Source organism: Ambystoma mexicanum, chromosome 4q (assembly GCF_040938575.1).
Source record: "Ambystoma mexicanum isolate Mex_15411 chromosome 4q, UKY_AmexF1_1, whole genome shotgun sequence".
Classification (NCBI taxonomy): domain Eukaryota; kingdom Metazoa; phylum Chordata; class Amphibia; order Caudata; family Ambystomatidae; genus Ambystoma; species Ambystoma mexicanum.
Genome location: NC_090928.1, coordinates 1,121,103,807 through 1,121,123,344, shown reverse-complemented (window position 1 = coordinate 1,121,123,344; position 19,538 = coordinate 1,121,103,807). Strand labels below are relative to the sequence as shown.

General features: G+C 44.4%; 1 protein-coding gene across 3 annotated transcripts in view; it reads right to left on the bottom strand.

The window, feature by feature from the left end:
- TMEM63A (transmembrane protein 63A) overlaps window positions 1-19,538 on the bottom strand; it is a 778,572-nt gene that overhangs the window by 357,896 nt on the left and 401,138 nt on the right. For all 3 annotated transcript variants that reach the window (XM_069608694.1, XM_069608696.1, XM_069608695.1), the window contains exon 9: window positions 3,731-3,801. In XM_069608694.1, the coding sequence (XP_069464795.1) occupies window positions 3,731-3,801 (71 nt within the window). The remainder of the gene's footprint in view (window positions 1-3,730; window positions 3,802-19,538) is intronic.

Sequence of the window (19,538 nt, the reverse complement as noted above, 5' to 3'; positions counted from 1 at the left end):
GAGGTGTTACAACTACTCAACCTTCTGCTACTGCTCTTCTCGTTCTCTATGGCCTGCACCTGAGGGGGCCTTTTATGCCTCAGTCTCCCTCAGGTGTGCGCCATTACCACTAATAGGCTGCACTTCACAGTCTCGTGCCTCTGCAGGCCTCTTCTTCGTCCCAGTACTTTGGGAGTTGTCGAACTTGGAGTCCACAATATAAAAATCAGCTTTTCTAATGGGAATATTAATACCACATTCATTTATTTCCTTAATTATATTCCCCAAACGAACATCATAAGGATTCAATGAAGGATTTGGCTTTACAGTGAATGAGCATTTTCTAGGTCTAAAGTGGTAATATTTAAAGACTCCTCTTTACTTTTTCTCTGGGAGTCATGGGAGCTTTCACCTCTATCTAGGTCTATGATTTTAAAAGTTAAAAGGGGTTTTGTTCTTCCCAATACATAAGTCGTTATGATTGTTTTAACACACATTGAGATAGTCACCTTGGGAAGTTAAAAGCTCTCTCTGACAACAAGCCATTACATATTTCGGTATCAAAGATATTTCTTCCCTAGAGGAAGACTGTTAGGGAGAATTCTCTCTTTAGGCTGAATTTCCTAACCTAGTGAGTCCCCCAGCAGCTTTGCTGGATTTCTGGAGTTTGTTTTTTTCTCCTGCCAAGAGTGAGACTCTTTTTCTCCCACTCTTGGACATGATTTATGGTGTTCCTTTGACTGCTAATGTGTTTTACACAGCACCCTCCGTGCAGTAACACAGGGGTGTCATAGTGACACCCCACCATAGACTCCATACCCTGGGACTGACTACTGTCTCCCAGGGCATGTAAAGTCACCATTGGCTTTACTAGTCCCAAATTATTAACAGAAACCAGTACAAACCATCATATTGTGGACGTACTGGTCGGGCAATTCGATTGCCCGGGGTCTGTTAGTCGAGGGGGCACGTCTCCGTCCCCCCCTGATCGAGTTTTGGCTGGTGGCAGTCGATACTACTTTTTATATTCGACCGCGAATATATTCCTATGGGATTTTCCCATTGTTCGAGGCTACCAACTTTAATTATTTAATTCTCATAGCCTCGAACATACCGCCGGTTTATTTATTTAATATTAATTCGCCGGTTGGTATTTTTTGCCAGAACTCGATTCTAAAATGGCGTTTGTGTTCTCTTCTGTAACTCTAACCCAAGTCGAGCCCTTTGTTCCACTTTTTGGCGGGCTTCTCCACAGAAGCCTCCAAAAGTGGTGCCACTCTGTCTGGGTACCACACGGAGTGTGGGAGGGGGTTTAGGCACCCTGGACTGAATTACCTTGGTAACTCAAGTCGCACTCTTGTGTGATTGGCCCAAGTGGTGAGCCGGCCGGCTCACCACTTAGCATGTTTGATTGACAGCTAGGCTGAGTGAATGGGGGTGTGCTGCATAAAAGCAGGGCTTTGGGGACTGGAACTTCAGAAGTCGCCACAGGACCTAAGAATCCGACAAAGGAGAAGATGAGCCGACCTACCACGACGACACCACCAGTGGAGCCCTGCGGAACCGACTCACCACTTCCCAACGACAGAGAAGATCTCCCGGCTGGAGAGGCTTCTTCCCCTAACTGGTGGGCACAACCAGTTCACCTTCTTCTCTTTGCACCCCAGACCGGCTTGTGGTCGAATTGCCCATGCCAAGCACCCCGGCAACCGGATAGCCACTTACCACTGGACCGCGAACTAAAGGACCGTTCCTTTTAACTGAGAACTCCGCGGCTGGTTTCTTCCTTGGCAGTGCAACGGACTCCTGTCTTCCTCCCCGACGAGATCCTCTCTTCCCCCGGACGAAGCACCGACTTGCATCCGCTGCCAGGAACAACTGCCCCCACTGGAGTATTCTCACCACTTTAAGGTACCGTGTCCGCCAGGCCTCCCTTTCTAAAGATTGCTACAAGGTAATAATAACCCCTTAACCTGCTGGACTGGGCTGGTCGCCTCGACCTTCTAACTGGTCCCTTTCTGTGGTCCAACACCTTTTTGAACCGTTACAAGACATTTGTGCACTGCAACCGTGTGACCTTGGACACATTTCGTTTTGATCCTCTTAACGTGGATCCGGCCTACTGACCCTAAACTCACGGTGTTACTTTGCCTTCCTCTCTTGTTGTGTTCGTGAAAAAGTGTTGGGATCTGTTTCAATTTATTCTCTGCTTTTCTCTCCCTTTTAAAACAAATTATTAGAGTGCCATCTACGTTAAGCGCTCACCGCTGTCGGAAAATAAGTGGGGCTTTACTTAAGACTTGTCTAATGTTCTTCTAAGGGAGTGTATATCTTTTAGTGACCATGTTTTTGAATTGCTTATTATTAGTGCCTGTGTGTTTTTCTAGATGTGGTTTTAAATAAATAATTATATCTCTTTTACACCAAGCCCTGGTCAGTGTTTACTTGTTCTACTATGTTCTTTTGACCTATTGTGAATACTCTGTATACTGCCTAACTCTTCTTGAGGGAAGTCTGACTGCTCAGCCACAGCTACCAAGTGAATCTGTGTGGTACAGACTGCTACCAAGTGGGTTTACTGCCAAACACCTGTAGTCTTAAATCTTTTGCAGTGGTCCCAGAGGGAACTGCACAGGTTTCTGCCTAACAAAGACAAATCCCGAATCTCACGCAACAGAGTCCTCCTGTTCCCCTGGGGCCTTTATCCACCCAGGTGATCCTCACAGCTAATACCACCACAGGGTCAGGATCAAGGAAAGATCTGACATTCCCTGGCTACCTTGGAGGAGAATTTAGGCAGGGTCATTGTGAGGATTCATCACAGCTTGTTGCTCATTTCATATGTCACACTGTCACCCTGCCGTTAACATGCTTGCGACCATGAACCATGTACATTCTCATCCAGACAGCCTTGCAATTTGGGAGAGTGAATGAAATGACTGACATTTGTCACTCGATTTGAGATCCTTTTCATCGCAGAATTTCAGAAGAGCAGGGGCTGGATCTCAGGGTAAGGACGTCTATGCTTTTGGGGCTGTGTGCACACCACACCAAAAATGCCCAGACATCCTTAGAGAATTCTATAAATAGGAGCTGTATGTATCTTATAGATGTGAATAGTACCATCTCATCAGCATCGTTATTCACTTTATCTTATAGAAATTGAAAGAAATCTGGGAAAATAGCAGGAGCAACTATATACAACCTAATTTTTATATCTGGTAGGTGATTGCTTAGCTAAAATCAGTACTTGGGGTTATAGGCTATTATGACAACAGGTTCGTTGATCCTATAGGTTTATTAGCAATCCCATTAAACCACATCAATTATGTTTGTTTTATTTAACAATAATCAAGTAATTATGAAAAAGGCAGAATGAGTTAGTGACTGCTCATTAAATTTGATTTTGTACATTTTATTTTAGAATATAGCTTTTTTTTTTAAATATGTTTAAAAGTGTGTGTCTTTTAGAATAAGGACTTCCACAATCTGGGAAGGGGGGGAACTGCCCAGAGTATCCTTTTATTTAATTATGCAAATATTCAGTGAGCTTACAAACAATCAAATTGATAATATACACAAAGTAATGACTAACAAATGTAAGGTAGGAAGAGAAGACAAAAGCAAAAGGTTGACACCAGCCAGTGGGGTCCACATGCAATTTGCCTGCAGTAGCACATCAAAATGACAATATGCAAGACCTGAATAAATCACAGACTGGGATAACAGCTGGTCTTTGTCCCATACTTACTTAAAGTGCTCTTCAATGGAGCCTTTCTCCACAGTCTTTGGAAGTCCAGTTATAAACAATGTTTGCCGCACCTGAAGAAGAGAAAACCTATGTAAATTGCTCAGGGAAGACAGAGAATATAAAAGTGATGATACTTAACATTCAAGCACGGCAAACATGACTGTGTATTAATAGACTTTATGAAATAATAAGACTATAGATTGATTAGCGATATTACTAAACTTGCTGGGTGTGCCTTTTTGTAAGCACAATCCATCTGTTGTGGTCTTTGTAATTTGTAGTGTGCTAAACTGTGGTTGGTATGGCTTTGCCTTTCCCTGGGCTATACGCAGTGCACTGCAGCAAGACAATGATTTCCAAATGGACCTAGTCTGACATTGCATAACAATCTATCTCCATCTCCACTTGTGGTGTTCCCCAGGGGTCTAGCCTCTCTAACTGGCTGTTCAGCCAATACCTGCCAGTTCTTGCCCACCGCATTGCCACTCTCTGCCCGAACTTTCAGTGCTATGCCGATGACACAACTCATTTTCAGGCTCCCCTCAGCCACCTCTTCTCCTTCCCTCATCTCTGATTGTCCGTCTGCTATCCAGGAGTGGTGTGTCATCAATGATCTCTGCCTTAATGCCAGTAAGACTGAGATTCTCCTCATCGGCACACTCGCTCCCTCCTTTCCTGTCACTCTCTGGCCGGCCTCTCTTGGCCCTCTTCCTGCTCCCACCTGTGAGGCTAAAAACCTCGGGTTCATCTTCGACTCCACACTCTCCTTCTCTCCTCACATCTCTGACGTCTCTAAGAAGTCACACTACCAGTTGCACCTCCTCAGAGGTATTCTTCCTTTCCTCTCCTTCCCCCAGAAGCTCACTGTCTCCAAAGCTCTGGTTCTCTCTAGGCTGGATTACTGCAACAGCCTCTTTCTAAATCTGCCTGCCTCTACTCTCCGCCCTCTGTAACTTATCCAAAACAGGACTGCAAGACTTGTCCTCGGCCTCAAGCCCAGGGATCGTATCTCTCCAGGACTGAAATCTCTGCACTGGCTCCCAGTGGCGGTGACGATTAAGTTCAAAACCCTCTGCATTGTCCACAAGGCCTTCTGGGGCCTGGGGCCTCAATTCCTTCAACTCTCTCTTCCTAAATATCTTCCTTCTCAAGCTCTTCGCTCATCCGCCTCGCTTCTCCAAGCAACGAGCTGGTGGTAGATCTCTTTCTTTGGCTGAGGCCTCCCTCTGGGACAGCCTCCTTGCCTCTCTGAAAACTGAACCATCTCCGGTTCCGGAAGCACCTCAAGACCTTCCTCTTTGCTTCTGCTTTCGCTCCTCTTCTCCCCTGCTGAACTCCTGGCTGAAACTGTAACAGCACTTGTCACCTGGCTACCCTCTGTTCCTGGGCCTAGGTCCCCTCCCCACCAGTTGCCCACCTGCACTGCCCTCCTGGCAAAACTTGCACTATGGAACTGTTCTGCATCTCTACAGCCCCATACCAGCTATTGACACTCAATGTCTGCACTTAATCCTGCACCTGCCGTAAGCTGGCTGTACCTCTTATTTATTGTTCTATTGTGTTATTTATTTACTGTGTATCCTATCTACTGCACTTCCCTCCCCCTTTCCCCTCACACGTTTCCCCTTCCCCCCCTCCCCTTGCACTTGCGCGATCTCAATGTCACTTGGCCTAGTAGGATTGTGGTCTCCGTCTTCCCTTTGTTCCCCTCCCTGGCCTCGTTGCGCCTTGAAACACTTGTGTATAGGCACGTTATAAGTGCCATATCATATCATAAGATAATTGTGCATTAGGTGGATTACAACAGATCTATGCTTTAGACCACAAATGGCATTGCTTTACAAAATAATAGTGCATTATGGAGATATGATATTCCATTGACCGACTATTCATCAGCCTTGCATGTACAACATTAAAAGTAGCAACTTTACAGGAGTGGGTGTGGTATGTATTTGGCCATGTCAGTTACTAGTAGTGGGTGGTGATGATGGGATAACGTCTCTTCGCTCTGGGGTGAGCCCTTCTCTGTGAGGCTAGGGAGGTGAGCCCACTATGCAACGTTCCCCCTAGGGATGGCGGAAAGCGGGACCTCACAGGGAGAGACTCCCCTTATGGGGATAAGGACTCTTGTTCCGTGATGTAACTCCCTAACCCTCATTCTGGAATGATCTGGCAGGGGAGGTCATCTCAGAGGATGCGTAGTCCAGGGTTTTTAAGATAGCCTTTCACGGGAACCTTTTCACCTCGGACATGGAACACAATTTTAAGATTTTGCAGGGATGGCACAAGGACCTGGTGAAACTATCGAAAATGTTCTCAGGCGTGTCACCGAGATGCCCGAGGGGATGTGGCCAGGTGGGGTTCAGGACTTCTGGGGAAGGGTTCGGTCCTGGATTGCGGAGGTGTTGGACGAGCCTCTCCCTATGAACCCGCTGTCGATGCTGCTGGGCCTCCCCCCGGAGGACATGGAAATATATAGATACCCAAGGATGACAGAAACAATGTTGCGGGCGGGAAGGGTTGCACTGGCACAGAAATGGAAAAGCCCGGAAAACCCCTCCAAGGAGGAATGGTTGAAAAAGGTTAAGAACATGTTTTTGATGGACAAACTCACTGCAATGGTGAACAATGACTCTGGTACTTTCCTGGCAAACTGGTATGGAGTGCAGCAGTCCTGGGATGGGACGTTCACTGATACCAAGCATGTGACCATGTCCGGGGGGAGAGGAGGCGGGGATCAGGGAGGGACTGAAGACAGACTGAGTGCTCACGCCCCCGAGGAACGGCAACAGTAATTCAGCCAGTAAAAATGGCCACCAACCACATCATCTCCAAAGTATAGGAATCAAAGAGAACATTCAACGTCTCCTGAGTTTGAAGATTTAGTATGTTTGAAGGGGTTGGGGGGGGGGAGAGGGTCAAGGGTATGGAACGGATCGATTGATTGTTTTGGATGTACCTCGGCTCTGCCCAGTTTGTAACAATAAGAAAATGCTAATAAAACTAAAGTTTAAAAAAAAAAAAAAAAGAGTGAGAAACCTTTTTGGAACTGAGAAAGTCACTTTGCCAAAAGAAGTCCATATTGGATGAAATGAACTGCGTATTCTACCTGGAGTGGATCTTGGCTTGTGAAAATAACTTTCCTGCAATTGAACGTTGGTTTGAAACTACCTGAATTGATCCAGAGGAAGGGGATCTAACTCTGGTCACAAGGATTCCTGTTTAGAATATTTATGTTTGAATGTATTCGTTATTTTGTGAAGTTGAAACAGCCAATTAATTCCTGTATGATTTTGTTCTATGTATTAGTGTGAGGGACAGATACCTTTGGACATTAAGTCACTTCCCTTTCGCCTTCGTTGTCTTAGGTAGGGAAATCCTTGTTAGGTTAAGGAAAGATAGGCGTTTGTCTCGCCCTTTATTATTTAATAAAATGGCTACTAGTGAGAAAACTTTACCTACGTGTATGTCTTACATTTCTGAAGCCTCACAAAAGCATTGGGAGAAATCTGCCTTGTCGCTGTAATTGTCACAGAAGTACCAAATGGTATCAAGAATATTGAAAGGAAAGAAAGCCTCGGGAGTATCTCCCTCACCTCAATAATTGAATCAAGAGTATTGAAAGGAAAGAAAGCCTTGGGCGTAATAATCCTCGTCTCAGTAATTGTATCAAGAATATTGAAAGGAAAGAAAGCCTCGGGACTAATCTTCCTCATTTTAGTAATTACATCGAGAGTTTTGAAAGGAAAGAAAGCCATGGAAGTAATCTCCCTCGTCTCAGTAATTGTATCAAGAGTATTTAAATGAAAGAAAGCCTCAGGAGTAATCACCCTCATCTCCAGAGTTGAGACAGAAGTATCAAGTGTGAAGACTACATCATTAGTGATCTTAGTTGTGCCAAAGAGACTGAGAAGAACATACAGGGAGTCCTCTCCCTCAACACTCTATCATCAAAAGAGACATTTTAATTTTATGTTTATGGTGTTTTGAATCTTGTATTGAAAGAGACATTCAGACTATAGATTGCCACGAGAATAATCTCCTGTGCCATTGTGTTAGGAGAAATCAAGGAAACTACGGAACATTGTTATGACAGGGTTTCAAGTATTAAGCTTAAAAAAGATACACTGTCAAGTTGACAGGTAATCTTCAGTTGCTTTATTCAGATACTTCAGTTAAATCAGATCTAGTCAGGTCCATCAGGAGATTAGGAAGTACTATACATAGGAACCCACTGGCCCCCACCACCCATGCTCAAATCTCAACTGCCATGGGTGGATCGCTTGTCACACCTAAACATTCCAGGATTCCAGCAAACATTCCACACATGACATCACTCCATACATACCTCAACCAAGCAGGATACATACACAGGCAGGAAAGCCAGTCACAACACACAGTTTCCCTTGTTTTCACCGACAAGAGGAGGAGAAGAAAGACCAGAAATAACTATCTGTTGGAAACAACAGGAGTGTTTTAACTTTTAAACAAGCCCTAAGAGAAGCCTGGAAGAAAGCGCAAAGGTTGATCAAAACGGTTGCAGGAAACTATCCAAACTTAGCCAACAGCAGAACCATTGCACCAGGAGAAGGGAGTCATTCCACTGGTCCCTTCATTTGTTGAATCAGACACTACGGCAAAAGGTTACTAAACAGAAGCTAGGAGGGTGACCAAGTCTACCAGGGGGAGACAGCAGTTCTTAAACTGTGGGACCAGGAGAAGGGAGTCATTTTCCTGGTATTCTTTACAAGTGCAGAACTTGAAATATTATCAGAGACTAATAGAAATATGCCCTTAGGGCTGATCCCATTGCACCAGTTGAAGGGAGTCATTCTCCTGGAGTCATTTATGTTAATACCTTTTGTTAGTGGTACGGCCAGAGTAGGTTAGTTTGGACAGAGGACCGACATTTTGAGTTTGACAACCCCCTTGACAACGAGCAACCAGGTTCTTCCTTAGAGAAAACCCTTTAGAGAGAGCAGAAGATGGGCCCTTTTTTCATTATTATTTCAATACAGATTTTTGTAAACATGCCACCCCTTTGTCCGACTCCTTACTCCAGCAGGCCACAGTGAGTGATGAAATGACACATAACCCTGTAACACAGTTAAATTATATTTGGAGGAGAACATCTGGTGTCAGTTCACATTCAAAAACACATTTCTTGCAACTGAGAGCTGTGATGGATCCTGCCGACGTGAGAATCATCTTAGAAGAGTCCATGTGCCTTCATTTAGACTATTTACAAGTTTCTTGTTAATCTTAGCATAGGTTACGTTTAGACTCTGACCATGAATGGCCCCCATGTTTGATTAAGACTACATGGGTTTATCCAATATCGAATTACCCAAGATTCAGGGTCTAATAGCCATCCAGGGCTCGGAGTTCAACAGACAAAACACCACGTTTCCTTTTTTGCACTGATATTTGTTGAACATTATTGTGATTTGCACAAAAGACCCTAAATGTACTGTTATTTGCATAAGGGTTGATGTAAGGAATTAAAAGCTTATTGTAAATGATGGGTAAGACGCTAATCAAGTGAGCAAAGACCAGCCTTAATTGCGTTTGTGGCACAGTGTGACACACTTTGCATTGTTTGCACACAATTCTTGCTTATTTGCACAGGATTTTATCTATTCATTTATCTGTCTCTGTTTTGTATTTATATATGTTTCGGTAAAGTAGAGTGTATGTGTTCACCTTTGTGAATTCCAACATTGTGCCCTGCTGTTATATGGGTACAGGTGCTCTATTAAGAAAATATCAATGTCAAAAAGTTTAAAAATACTTGACAAAAAATTGAGGTATTAAAGGATCTACGGGTGATTAATATACCCTCACACAAACTTTAGCTTCCCCCATTGTTTTGAAAGACTCTTGAAATAAGCAGACATTTGGTGCCAAATGAAAATAACGCATTCCATAAATTGCATGTGAATTACCATTTTAGGCCAGCCCTGTGTTACATTACATTTAGACTCCCACCATCCACTGCCCATCCTCATCCACTCCAGGCCCAGCAGACTCTCTGAGAACACTCACTCAAAGCAAGCACTCAATAGACTCCTGCGCCGTCATTCATTCGGCATGCACCAATATTCCATAGATGGACACGATAGAAACCCAAGGTACAACAACATTGTACAGATTTAGGTAATAATGACAAAATAGCAAGATATTTCACATTATTGAAAAGCCAGGCGAAAGTAGCTGAAATGCAGGACTTCAAAAACTTGAATTGTCATCATTTAAGGTATACATTATTGCCTTTACCTTAGAAATGGCTCATATGGTAGTTGCTATCTAGAATAACCTCTTAGATGCTTTATTTGAAGTCCAGCTCATATTGAGCATCATGACCAATATAAATTGCAACGTGTCTCCCTTTTGTAAAACATGGCCCTTTAACTTTCAAGAACAAGTGAGAATGGACTCTGCATAGGTTATTCTCTTGCTAGATGGTCATCGCCAGAATTACTCCTCCATGTTCAAAGGACTCTGATTGTAGAAACACTGTTTGTCAATCCGAAAGGCCAGCTCCAAGAGGTAGAATAATAGCTTGGTGAAACGGAGCATTTACATCGCTTAGCAAGAATATATAGGGCATGACCTCCTTCAAGAATTTTGCAGAATAATGTGTTATTACCACTTCATAAATAATAGAAAAAGTGTGTGGTCCCTGAAATAGGGATTCCATCTTAATGCACTAAAAGGTCTGCACAAGGTAGTACAGAGCATTCTCGGGTTTGGTCATTGTTAAGATGGATTTCCAAAATCAGTCCCGGTGGGAGGATTTTTGGAGGCCACCCTATTATGGTGAATCGGAAGACACCAAGAGGTTAGCCAAAACCCAATCAAGGTGAGGTAGCAGTGCGGCAAAGCTTAGTCTCAGGAAGGGTGTGAGTGTGGTCTAGGGCCACGAGGAGTCCACAAAGAGTAACACCAGTAATTCCAGTTAGACAGGTAAGTATATAAAATATAATTATTTATTAGGCCTTTAGATTACACACAAAGCAGCTAAAAATACAAAACCCTTTTAAAACAGATACATACATTCACTCTTAGGAGAGATAGATTAGCATTTGATACAATGGCCAGTGCAACACAGGTAAGTAGTTCAGATGCATAAAGATAGAAATAACTCTTAGAATCAACACAAAACAGCGTCCCAGTTCTTATAAAGTCCAACCCTAAGATGCTTAAGGGCCTTGTACCCAGATGTTACTAGTTCCAAAGCATATACTTCTTTAGGCAAGTTTATCTAGGAATAGCAGTGCCAGTGGTTATGATTAGAGAGTCTCAAAGTTAGATAAAAGTTCCAGTAACGTTCAGATTAGGACTCGACTCAATCCAACACACTAGGATAATCCTAGGGAGGAATCCCTAACCCAGGACATTATGCCCATGTAACCCTATGATGGACAGGGGGGACAGAAACAGGTATGTTAACTTACCCCCCTGACTCCGATTCTTCCAGAGGCCTTTTGGGACACAATCTTCTGTGCTTGGTCCGGTCGAGGCCCAGGGATCCCAGGTGCTGAGGAGACTTTCGGCATCAGAATTTAGTTTCAGTCAGACCGTAGGGCACAGGAATTGGTTCCAGACAGCTTCCAGTATAAAACCAAATATGGAAAGATGAAGACTTCCACGAGCCAGGACACCTCACAGGATTGAAGGAGTGTTTCAACGTGAGTTACCATGATTTGGTAGCAAACACAGGAGAATGCCAAGCACAGCTTCCCTTGGTGTGGGGCATCTGAAAATGCAGGTGACTTGAGGCACAAGCTGAAGATCTGCAAAGTTCCCAGGTGCCACTCACAGTGGTAACAGCTTCAGCAAGGTAGCCCAGCAGAGAGCTGTCTAGTCCACCAATTGGTACAGAGACAGTTCCTAAGTCTCAGCAGGTAGGGATCCTCAAGAAGGGGTCGAGACTGGTGGTTCCCACTGGTCCAGGGTTCGAATCACCAACTAAGGCCGTCTTGAGATCAGGGCTTCACCGGGACAACACTGGAGTCGATGCTGGTGGGCTGTAGAGGGTGTCTTCGGGATGCCAGCGGGCTGCTCTTCTTCGTGGAAGTCTTGGTTCCAATGACAATCTCATGAACAGTAGCAGGAGCCCTCCTTTTATCCAGGATTCAGGCTGGGAGCCAGCCAAGTCCACCAATGGTAAAGATCTGCACACTTCAAACAGGCAGTGGCTATCAAATCATGGATAGGCTCTGGTCACCACATCTGTCCAGCAACAGACATTCAGACACCAGGGATGGGGATTGGGACTAGATAGTCCCCAGCCCCTTCTCTGGCCCACACACACAAATCCCTTCACCCATGAAACTCACAGCTTTCCCCGGGAAAGGGATTTGCATTTCACAATCTGAGAAGGCCGTAAGAAGGCCAAAGAATAATATGGCCTAGGAACAAGCACAAAAACACATGGCACGGCCATCTTAGTGTGCTAGTCACCTTTACTAGTCATTACAAAAACGGTAACAAATATCACAGCTGCCACCAGCACTTCTTGGGCACATTTCAAAACTAACCAAAAAGCTAATATATAATGTGAGAAACCCAGGGGCATCCTCACACCTACTCCCTATGGGTCGTCTTCTCAGGTAGACGGGGAAAAGCCATCGCTTTTGGATCCTGACCTTGGGGGTGGAGAAGCGAGGGAGGATCACCTGAGTGGAGGGTCCTTGCAGATTAGGGAGAGGACGTCCCTAGCGAAGACCGGTACTCCTCCTTCGCATTCCATGATGAACCCGTAATGCCAGGTGCATTTATGGGCTATTGTTACCCCTTTCCCTCAAACCAGAATAACATCAGAAAATACTATCAATCTAGGAGTCACAGAAAGAGTGTAGAAAAGAGGAGGGTTAAAAGTGAGACATGACATCACTCTGTTAGAACCAACCTCCCCCTCCCCCGGCCTTTATGGGCTGTTGTAAAACATCTCCCCTCATTCATCCCACTATAGTACTGGGACAAGGAGGAGGCGACTAGGAGCAGTGAACACTAGTAAGTCAATTCACCAATCTAGTACTGAGACGAGGAAGAGGCCTGCAGAGTGTTGTAAAGGTCGAGCATGTCCCAAGTGCTCCACTAATTGCGACCAGGCAATTACAATTTGGAACTCACACCTGCAACCTGTCAAGTGGTTTCAGAATCCTGTATGCAAGGAGGCAACCGAGGTGGGTCCTGCAGGAGAGCCAGGATGCTGGCAGACGACTCCAAGAGAACTGTGGAGGCCTGGGCCAAGCAGGCCACGAGAAGGACACAGGTGTGGAAGCCTTAATTGTCGGAGGTTCACAGCCAGAGCTGTGAACACAGAAGACAGAAGCAAGGTGACCGACAGCGTCCGCGTCGAGACAGCAGAGTTGATGGCGGGAGACAGAGAGAAAAAGTGCGAGACGGGCTCACGGTTGAAGGAAAATGTGCAGACGGTGCCAAAACAGAAAGCGCAGCAGCTCGGAGGATGCGTCAGGGACTGGTGAGTAAAGAGAGGAAATCATTCAAGCCGAGGCACTCCTGGGGGAAAACCGAAATGAATGCCGAATGAATGAAAAAAGCATACGCATGATGAAACAAACCAAAAAATTGACGGGTTGAGAGAAAATGAAGGACAGTTTAATCTGCAAGCAGCAGAGTAAAGGATCACAGATATTGAATAGCAAAGTAAATGAAAGCTTTTGGCAAAGCGGTGACCTGATGACAAGTACATGTGAAATTCAGATACTGCCTATTTGAAAGCAAAGAATGAGTCATTTAAAACACAGAAGAAAGCAAGTAGGGATGACTCCTAGAGAGCATGAAAGCAAGGTGCTGAGGCCAACAAAACCACTGCGGAGTGAACCTTGCAGAAATACAGTGTGGCAAGGCCAGAGGCCGCAAAGGCATATGTGACACACTGTGGCAAAGCCAAGAGGCTGACAAGGGAAGCCAAGTGAGTGTCAACCTTCACACAGGTACAGAGGAACCTGTGTGGGCAAGAGAGCCTAGGGATCCTGGTTGCGTGACCTGTAATGGGTTGACCGTGTGGTGTGACAACTGCGCCTAGACCAGAGAACCCTAAGTGTGAAAACCAAAGAAGTTGCTGAAGTGAAATTAAAAAAAGCTATCTGATTGAACTGTTAAACAAAACCCAGAAGGGGTGTAAAGTTGATTTGGAGCTGTTTTTGAACATTGCAAGATTGAGAATAAGTATAAGTTGACTGTCTTGAACTTGGGGAAGGGAACCCCAGAGGTTTTGTGGAATTGTCTTGAACTTGGGGAAAGGAACTACAAGGTTTTGTGGAAATGTCTTGAACTTGGGCAAGGGAACCCCAAGGTTTTGTGGAACTGTCTTGAACTTAGGCAAGGGAACCCCAAGGTTTTGTGGAACTGTCTTGAACTTTGGGAAGGGAACCCTGAGGTTTTGTGGAACTGTCCTGAACATGGGGAAGGGAACTCCAAGGTTTTGTGGAACTGTCTTGAACTTGGGGAAGAGAAGACCTGAGCATTTATGGCATTATTCTGAACTTGGGAAAGGCAATCCCAAGGCTATTGTGGAACTTTCTTGAACTAGGAGAAGGGGAGCTGAAAAGTAAGCTAGCAGCTGGAAGAAGCTCAGAACTTTATTTCAAACACTATTTTTTGTATTGCTGACATGCATACACATTGTTTAGCTTTAGTGGTGAGGGTAAGTATAGGTTTCGGACACAGACAGACTTTTAAGTTGAACTTTCTGACTTGGACTTTCCATAGTTTCTTTAGGTAGGGAAATCCCACTTTAGTACAGGGCAAGTTAGGCCTTCATCCATCCTGACATTTGAGTTAATAAATCAACTCTGAACTTTGATTCTGTTGTCCGTGTCATGCTTCATGATGCCTTCACATTAAGAAGGTATGAAGGTACAAATTATCCTAACTGCAATCCAACATAAGGTGAGGTGTGCAACTGTAAAAATACAAGAATTCATAAAGCAACAGATTCTGTCAGTACTGACAATCTTAGGGACTAGTTGAATTTCCCATAAGAATGAGCAACACAGGCAGGGGAAGTAAAGCATAGGTTTAATTACCTCCAAAAAGTCACAAAAGGGTTCAACACAAGCAAAAAGAAACAGTGTCCAATAGAAATCTATGGAGTCAAAGTTGCAGAAAGAAAATCTTTCATAACAGTCAAGAACTCTGGGTTTGAAATATCACTGGGCAAATGACTTATCAGGTGTTAGTCTGAAACAACAATGTGACAAGGCAATGCATTAAATGACCTTTTTAACCCTAATGTAGAACTTGCTGGAACAATTAATCGAGGAGTTTACAGCAGGAGCTCTATGCGATCATCTGACTGAGGTCACTTTAAGTCTTCAGTGTAGGCAGCAATCCACTAGTCAACCGATCCTAAGGTATGATGCAATAGCTCCACGAATGCAGGGAACAGGTTGACCAAAGAGCTCTTGCAGGTTGGAAGAGGTTCACACTGGGAACCTCAAACCAAATATTGAACATACTTCCTGTTGTTAAAAAATACAAGTGACTCACCTTCTGCCATGTACTTAAGGTCCATGTGTCCCTGCAAAGGCTTCCCTTCAGATGCATAGGGATGTCTGGTGACAGTACGGCGAGGGACTGTAGTGCATTCCCAGAGCATCTGGGAAACCTAGGCTCTGCTCAGGCACCCACTGTTCCCACCCTCGACTGCTTTGCTCCACCCACAAGATGCATTGCAATATTGGTATTTTAGATGAAAATGTGGATAAGTAATACACATTTTAAAAAGGAGGGAGTACGGAAATAAGGCGTGTTCAAAATGTACAACGATGAGTAATTTGCATTTACTTAACTTTACTGACCTTCTCTCCCTTTCTACATATGCATATGCGCAGCTCCCTACAGAATTTCGGTAGTAGACTGACATTTACATGAAGGGTGCTGGAGGAGTATTAATTTTTAGCATATAGGTGAAACAATTGTGCCCTTAAAGACAGAAGCATGACCTTTGGTACACTTTTAGGCCAAACCAGATTGAGGATTTGTGGCCATAGGGCTAGGGCATCTCAGATTTGGCCTGTGAACAACCTGCAGCCATCTTTAAATGTGTTCTCTGATTGCGGTTATAGTTTCTCAATTTTTGGATAATTGTCTATATGTTAGTGTTTGTGGTGCTGCATCTGGACACTAGAAGTGTTAAAAGTATTCAAGGTATATAGTAGCAAATGGATGTCAGATTTCTAACATAGCATAGGCTTCAATTATTTTCAATGGTTAGTCATTCTGGGGGCCTAAAAGAATGATTGCTGTTTGTTCCATGTGAAAACAAAGTTGTTATTTACTACGCACAATGCAGTAAATGCCTGTTTTAAAAGTCAAATACACTTGGGTATTGTCTCACCCTAACTTATTTTAGTCAGTACAAAACGCGCCACAAAGAGCAGTGCACCGTCGAGCAGCTTTAGGATTATGCAGGGTCACGTACAGCCTTCCTTGCAGCCAGATCATCATTTGGGCCTAGCAGTGACCAGCCTGGAATGCAGCTCATTTGATTTGCTGAATGAGCGCATCCAACTCAGGAGGTTAACCTTCTGCTGTTCTACCATCATGCGTGAAAGCTTCTTTCTTGCCTTATTGACATTCCCGTAGCTGCTGGAACGGTTGTAAATCTCTCAAATGGCTTCAGCAAGTCTTCTACTGACTGTTCAGCTGGCCTGTCAGCCAATGTACAGAATGCTAAGGTGACATCTCCAAGTGTATTCCTGGTGTTCCAAGCAGTTGTTTTGCCTCTTACTGGAAAAAAGGACAGTGTCACATCTAGTAATTGCGTGGATGATTGGCCAGGCAATAGAGTGATCAGGACCCAGACCTCTTGCTAACTCATTCTTTAATGTTCAGGTGATATACCAATGTCATGGCTAGACCTACAACAATGGTGTCTACAGTGCATATTAGGGCTTTATTATACACTAGTTGCACAGCATCACTTACGTGGTGTAGGAGGAGAGAGTCTACCTCTTCATGTGAGCAAGGAGCCAGGCTGAAGACATTTTGACGATTTATGCACAGCACGTTGGTATCGTTTGTGGTAAACACCCATTTCTAGCAATGGCTGCTGCGGTTGTTGCCAAGAAGGAGAACAAGTCAGTCTTATTTTAATCAATCCATTGAAACTCTTGCCAGTTTCTGGAACCAGACTTGTTGGCTCAATGCATTTCTGAAAATCTATTCCATTTTTGCTGCGTTTGTCACTCTTCAAGATTTCAAGACTGTACAGAAGTCTAACCCTATTTATTTATTTTTGCATTCGTATAGCGCGCTAAACCCAAAGGCATCAAGGTTCTGGTCACAGAAGAAAGATATACATTTAAAAAAAGACAGCTTCATGAATAAAAGGTGGCTTCAGGACAAAAGCAAAATGTGAGCCCTCAGGCAGTTCCTTTAAGTTATGTTATGTTATGTTATTTTGCATTTATATAGCGCCTTATATACCATTGGTATGGTCTGAAGGCGCTGGTAGGTTGAACGCCCTTGGGAACCGAAGTTCAGGTCAGTAGAGAGAGTAGGGAGAGTCAACGGCGCGTGTGCGCGCCGGGTATGTGTGCAGTATTCGTGTAATAGCTGCTTCTTAGCGGTAGGTGTGGTGGTTGAGATCAGGGGTATGTGTTCGTTATGGCAGGATTTATCCAGACCGACTGTGGCTGCGTTAGGTCTGAGGAGAACGCCTGGCTGCGGGGTGTGTAACCAGCAGTGTTTACTTAGAATGATGGGAAGTGAGTGGGAGATTTTGGTATGAGAACAGTTATACCGAATGGTGTATGGTGGTATCTGTGTTCTAGTTGAGTGGTGGTGTAAAGAAGAGAGTAAGCGTGGAGTGTGATATGATGGGTTACATGCTCTTTCAAACGTTCCCTGCATTCCAGACCATACTATGTACGTCGTGCAGTTTTATGCGCTCCAGTCCGTTCTATCAGCATTTATTCATTCCATGCGTCCCTGTCTGCGCTACATACTCCGGTCTGCTCGACGCACTCATGCACTCTAGTCCGCCACGCACGCTCAAGTCCACCCCGCGTGCTCCTGTCTGCCCCACGAATGCACTCCTGTCTGCCCCTGTATTTTGCATTCACCCACCCTACGCAGTTACCCGCTCCCCGCATTCACCTGCTCCCCGCACTCACCCGCTTCCCGCACTCATCGGTTCCCTCACTCATCAGCTCTCCTCACTTCTTCGCTCTATGCACTCATCCGCTCTATGTACTCATCTGCTCGATGCACTCGTGCTTTGCACGCATTCAACACATCCGCTCCCCGCACTCATTCGCTTGCTTCACTCATCCGCTCCCTGTACTCATCCACTCCCGGTACACATCCGTGGTGAAAAGTAAAGTCTTCAGGTGTTTCCTGAAGGCTCAGTAAGAATGTTTGAATCTAAGGAAGGGCGGTAGACCATTCTAGTTTTTAGCAGCCGGGACTGGGAAGCTAGGACCTCCAGCTCTGTTTCTTCTGAATCTCGCAATGCTCAGCAGGTTGGATTTGCTAAGTGAGAGTCTGGATTATTGTGATTTAGCACATTTCTCCAGAAGATACTTTGGAGCTGTGTTGGACAAATACTTGTGTGAGATAGCTAGTGACTTAAAGATAATAGGTTCCTCGATTGGCAGCCAGTGTCAATTGCCTCTTACTGCCGAGATGTGATCACGCTTTAAAATGATAAGAGCATCTCTAAGGGCATTATTATGAATCATTTGTAGTTTTTGATGTTGTGAGCTGATGTCCCAGCAAAGAGGGCATTGCAATAATTAAGCCTTGAATCAATCAATGCTCTGGCGATGGTGAAAGAATGTGTCTCGCTCAAGAATGGTTTACAGGCGTTGATTAGTTTACAGGTGTGTGCTGCTGAGGAGGGAATTGCATTGACCTGTCTTGAGAGTGAGAAGGTAGTATCCAAGTATACACTGAGTGTCTTGATGGTGCTAGAAACTTGGATACAGTTGCCCTCGATGGTAAAAGATGTTTAGTCTGGGCTAAGTTTCATAAGTGTGGCGAGAGATCAGACTAGGAGTGGTTTGTTTTTTTGGTAATTGAGACAGAGATGGTGGGATGCCATCCATACCTGGATAGTGTGGTAGATGCAGAGAAGGTTGTCTGAGTCCACGCAGTAGTCGCAAAAGAGAGGGAGTAGGATATAGACTGAAGTTGTGATTTGATGTAGGGCATGAAAATATTCATTGCATTGCCTTGGAATGGTTGCACTAATAAGAACGGCAACCTGGATTATTAAGGCTGAGCATATTTTCTCTTCCAAGTGTGAACGTGAGCTGTTCCAAGCAGTTCAATAAACCAGGCTTTGTTCCAGTTCTCAGACTTGATAGTGCTGGAGGATAGGCATGATTCTCATGCAGAAATAATTAATCCAGATCACGATTTTGTATCTGGGATCCATTGCAAAATCTAGAAAACAGTAAACAGCCATTCATTAGTGATGTCAAATGTAACTGTTGATGTGACTTTCCTCCTATTGGAGGACAGCTGAAGATATGGAGGTTGTTCTGTTTTATAGGATCTGTGATATATTTGGCTTGGTTAACAAGCCTCTCACTGATATAGGTTGCATACTGGTTAACTCCAAATTTCTCAATCTTGAACTACTACTGTTGGATGTCCTATATTTGTACTGTCGAGTACAATCAGATCATAGCGGTCCCACTAAATGGATTTCCCATATCTCCCACCGCTCGAATGAGAGACACAAAATCTTGTGCATACGTCGTCTACAAATGCTTTCCGGTCTTATGGTGACACGCATCCACATCCCATTTCTTTTTAGTTGATT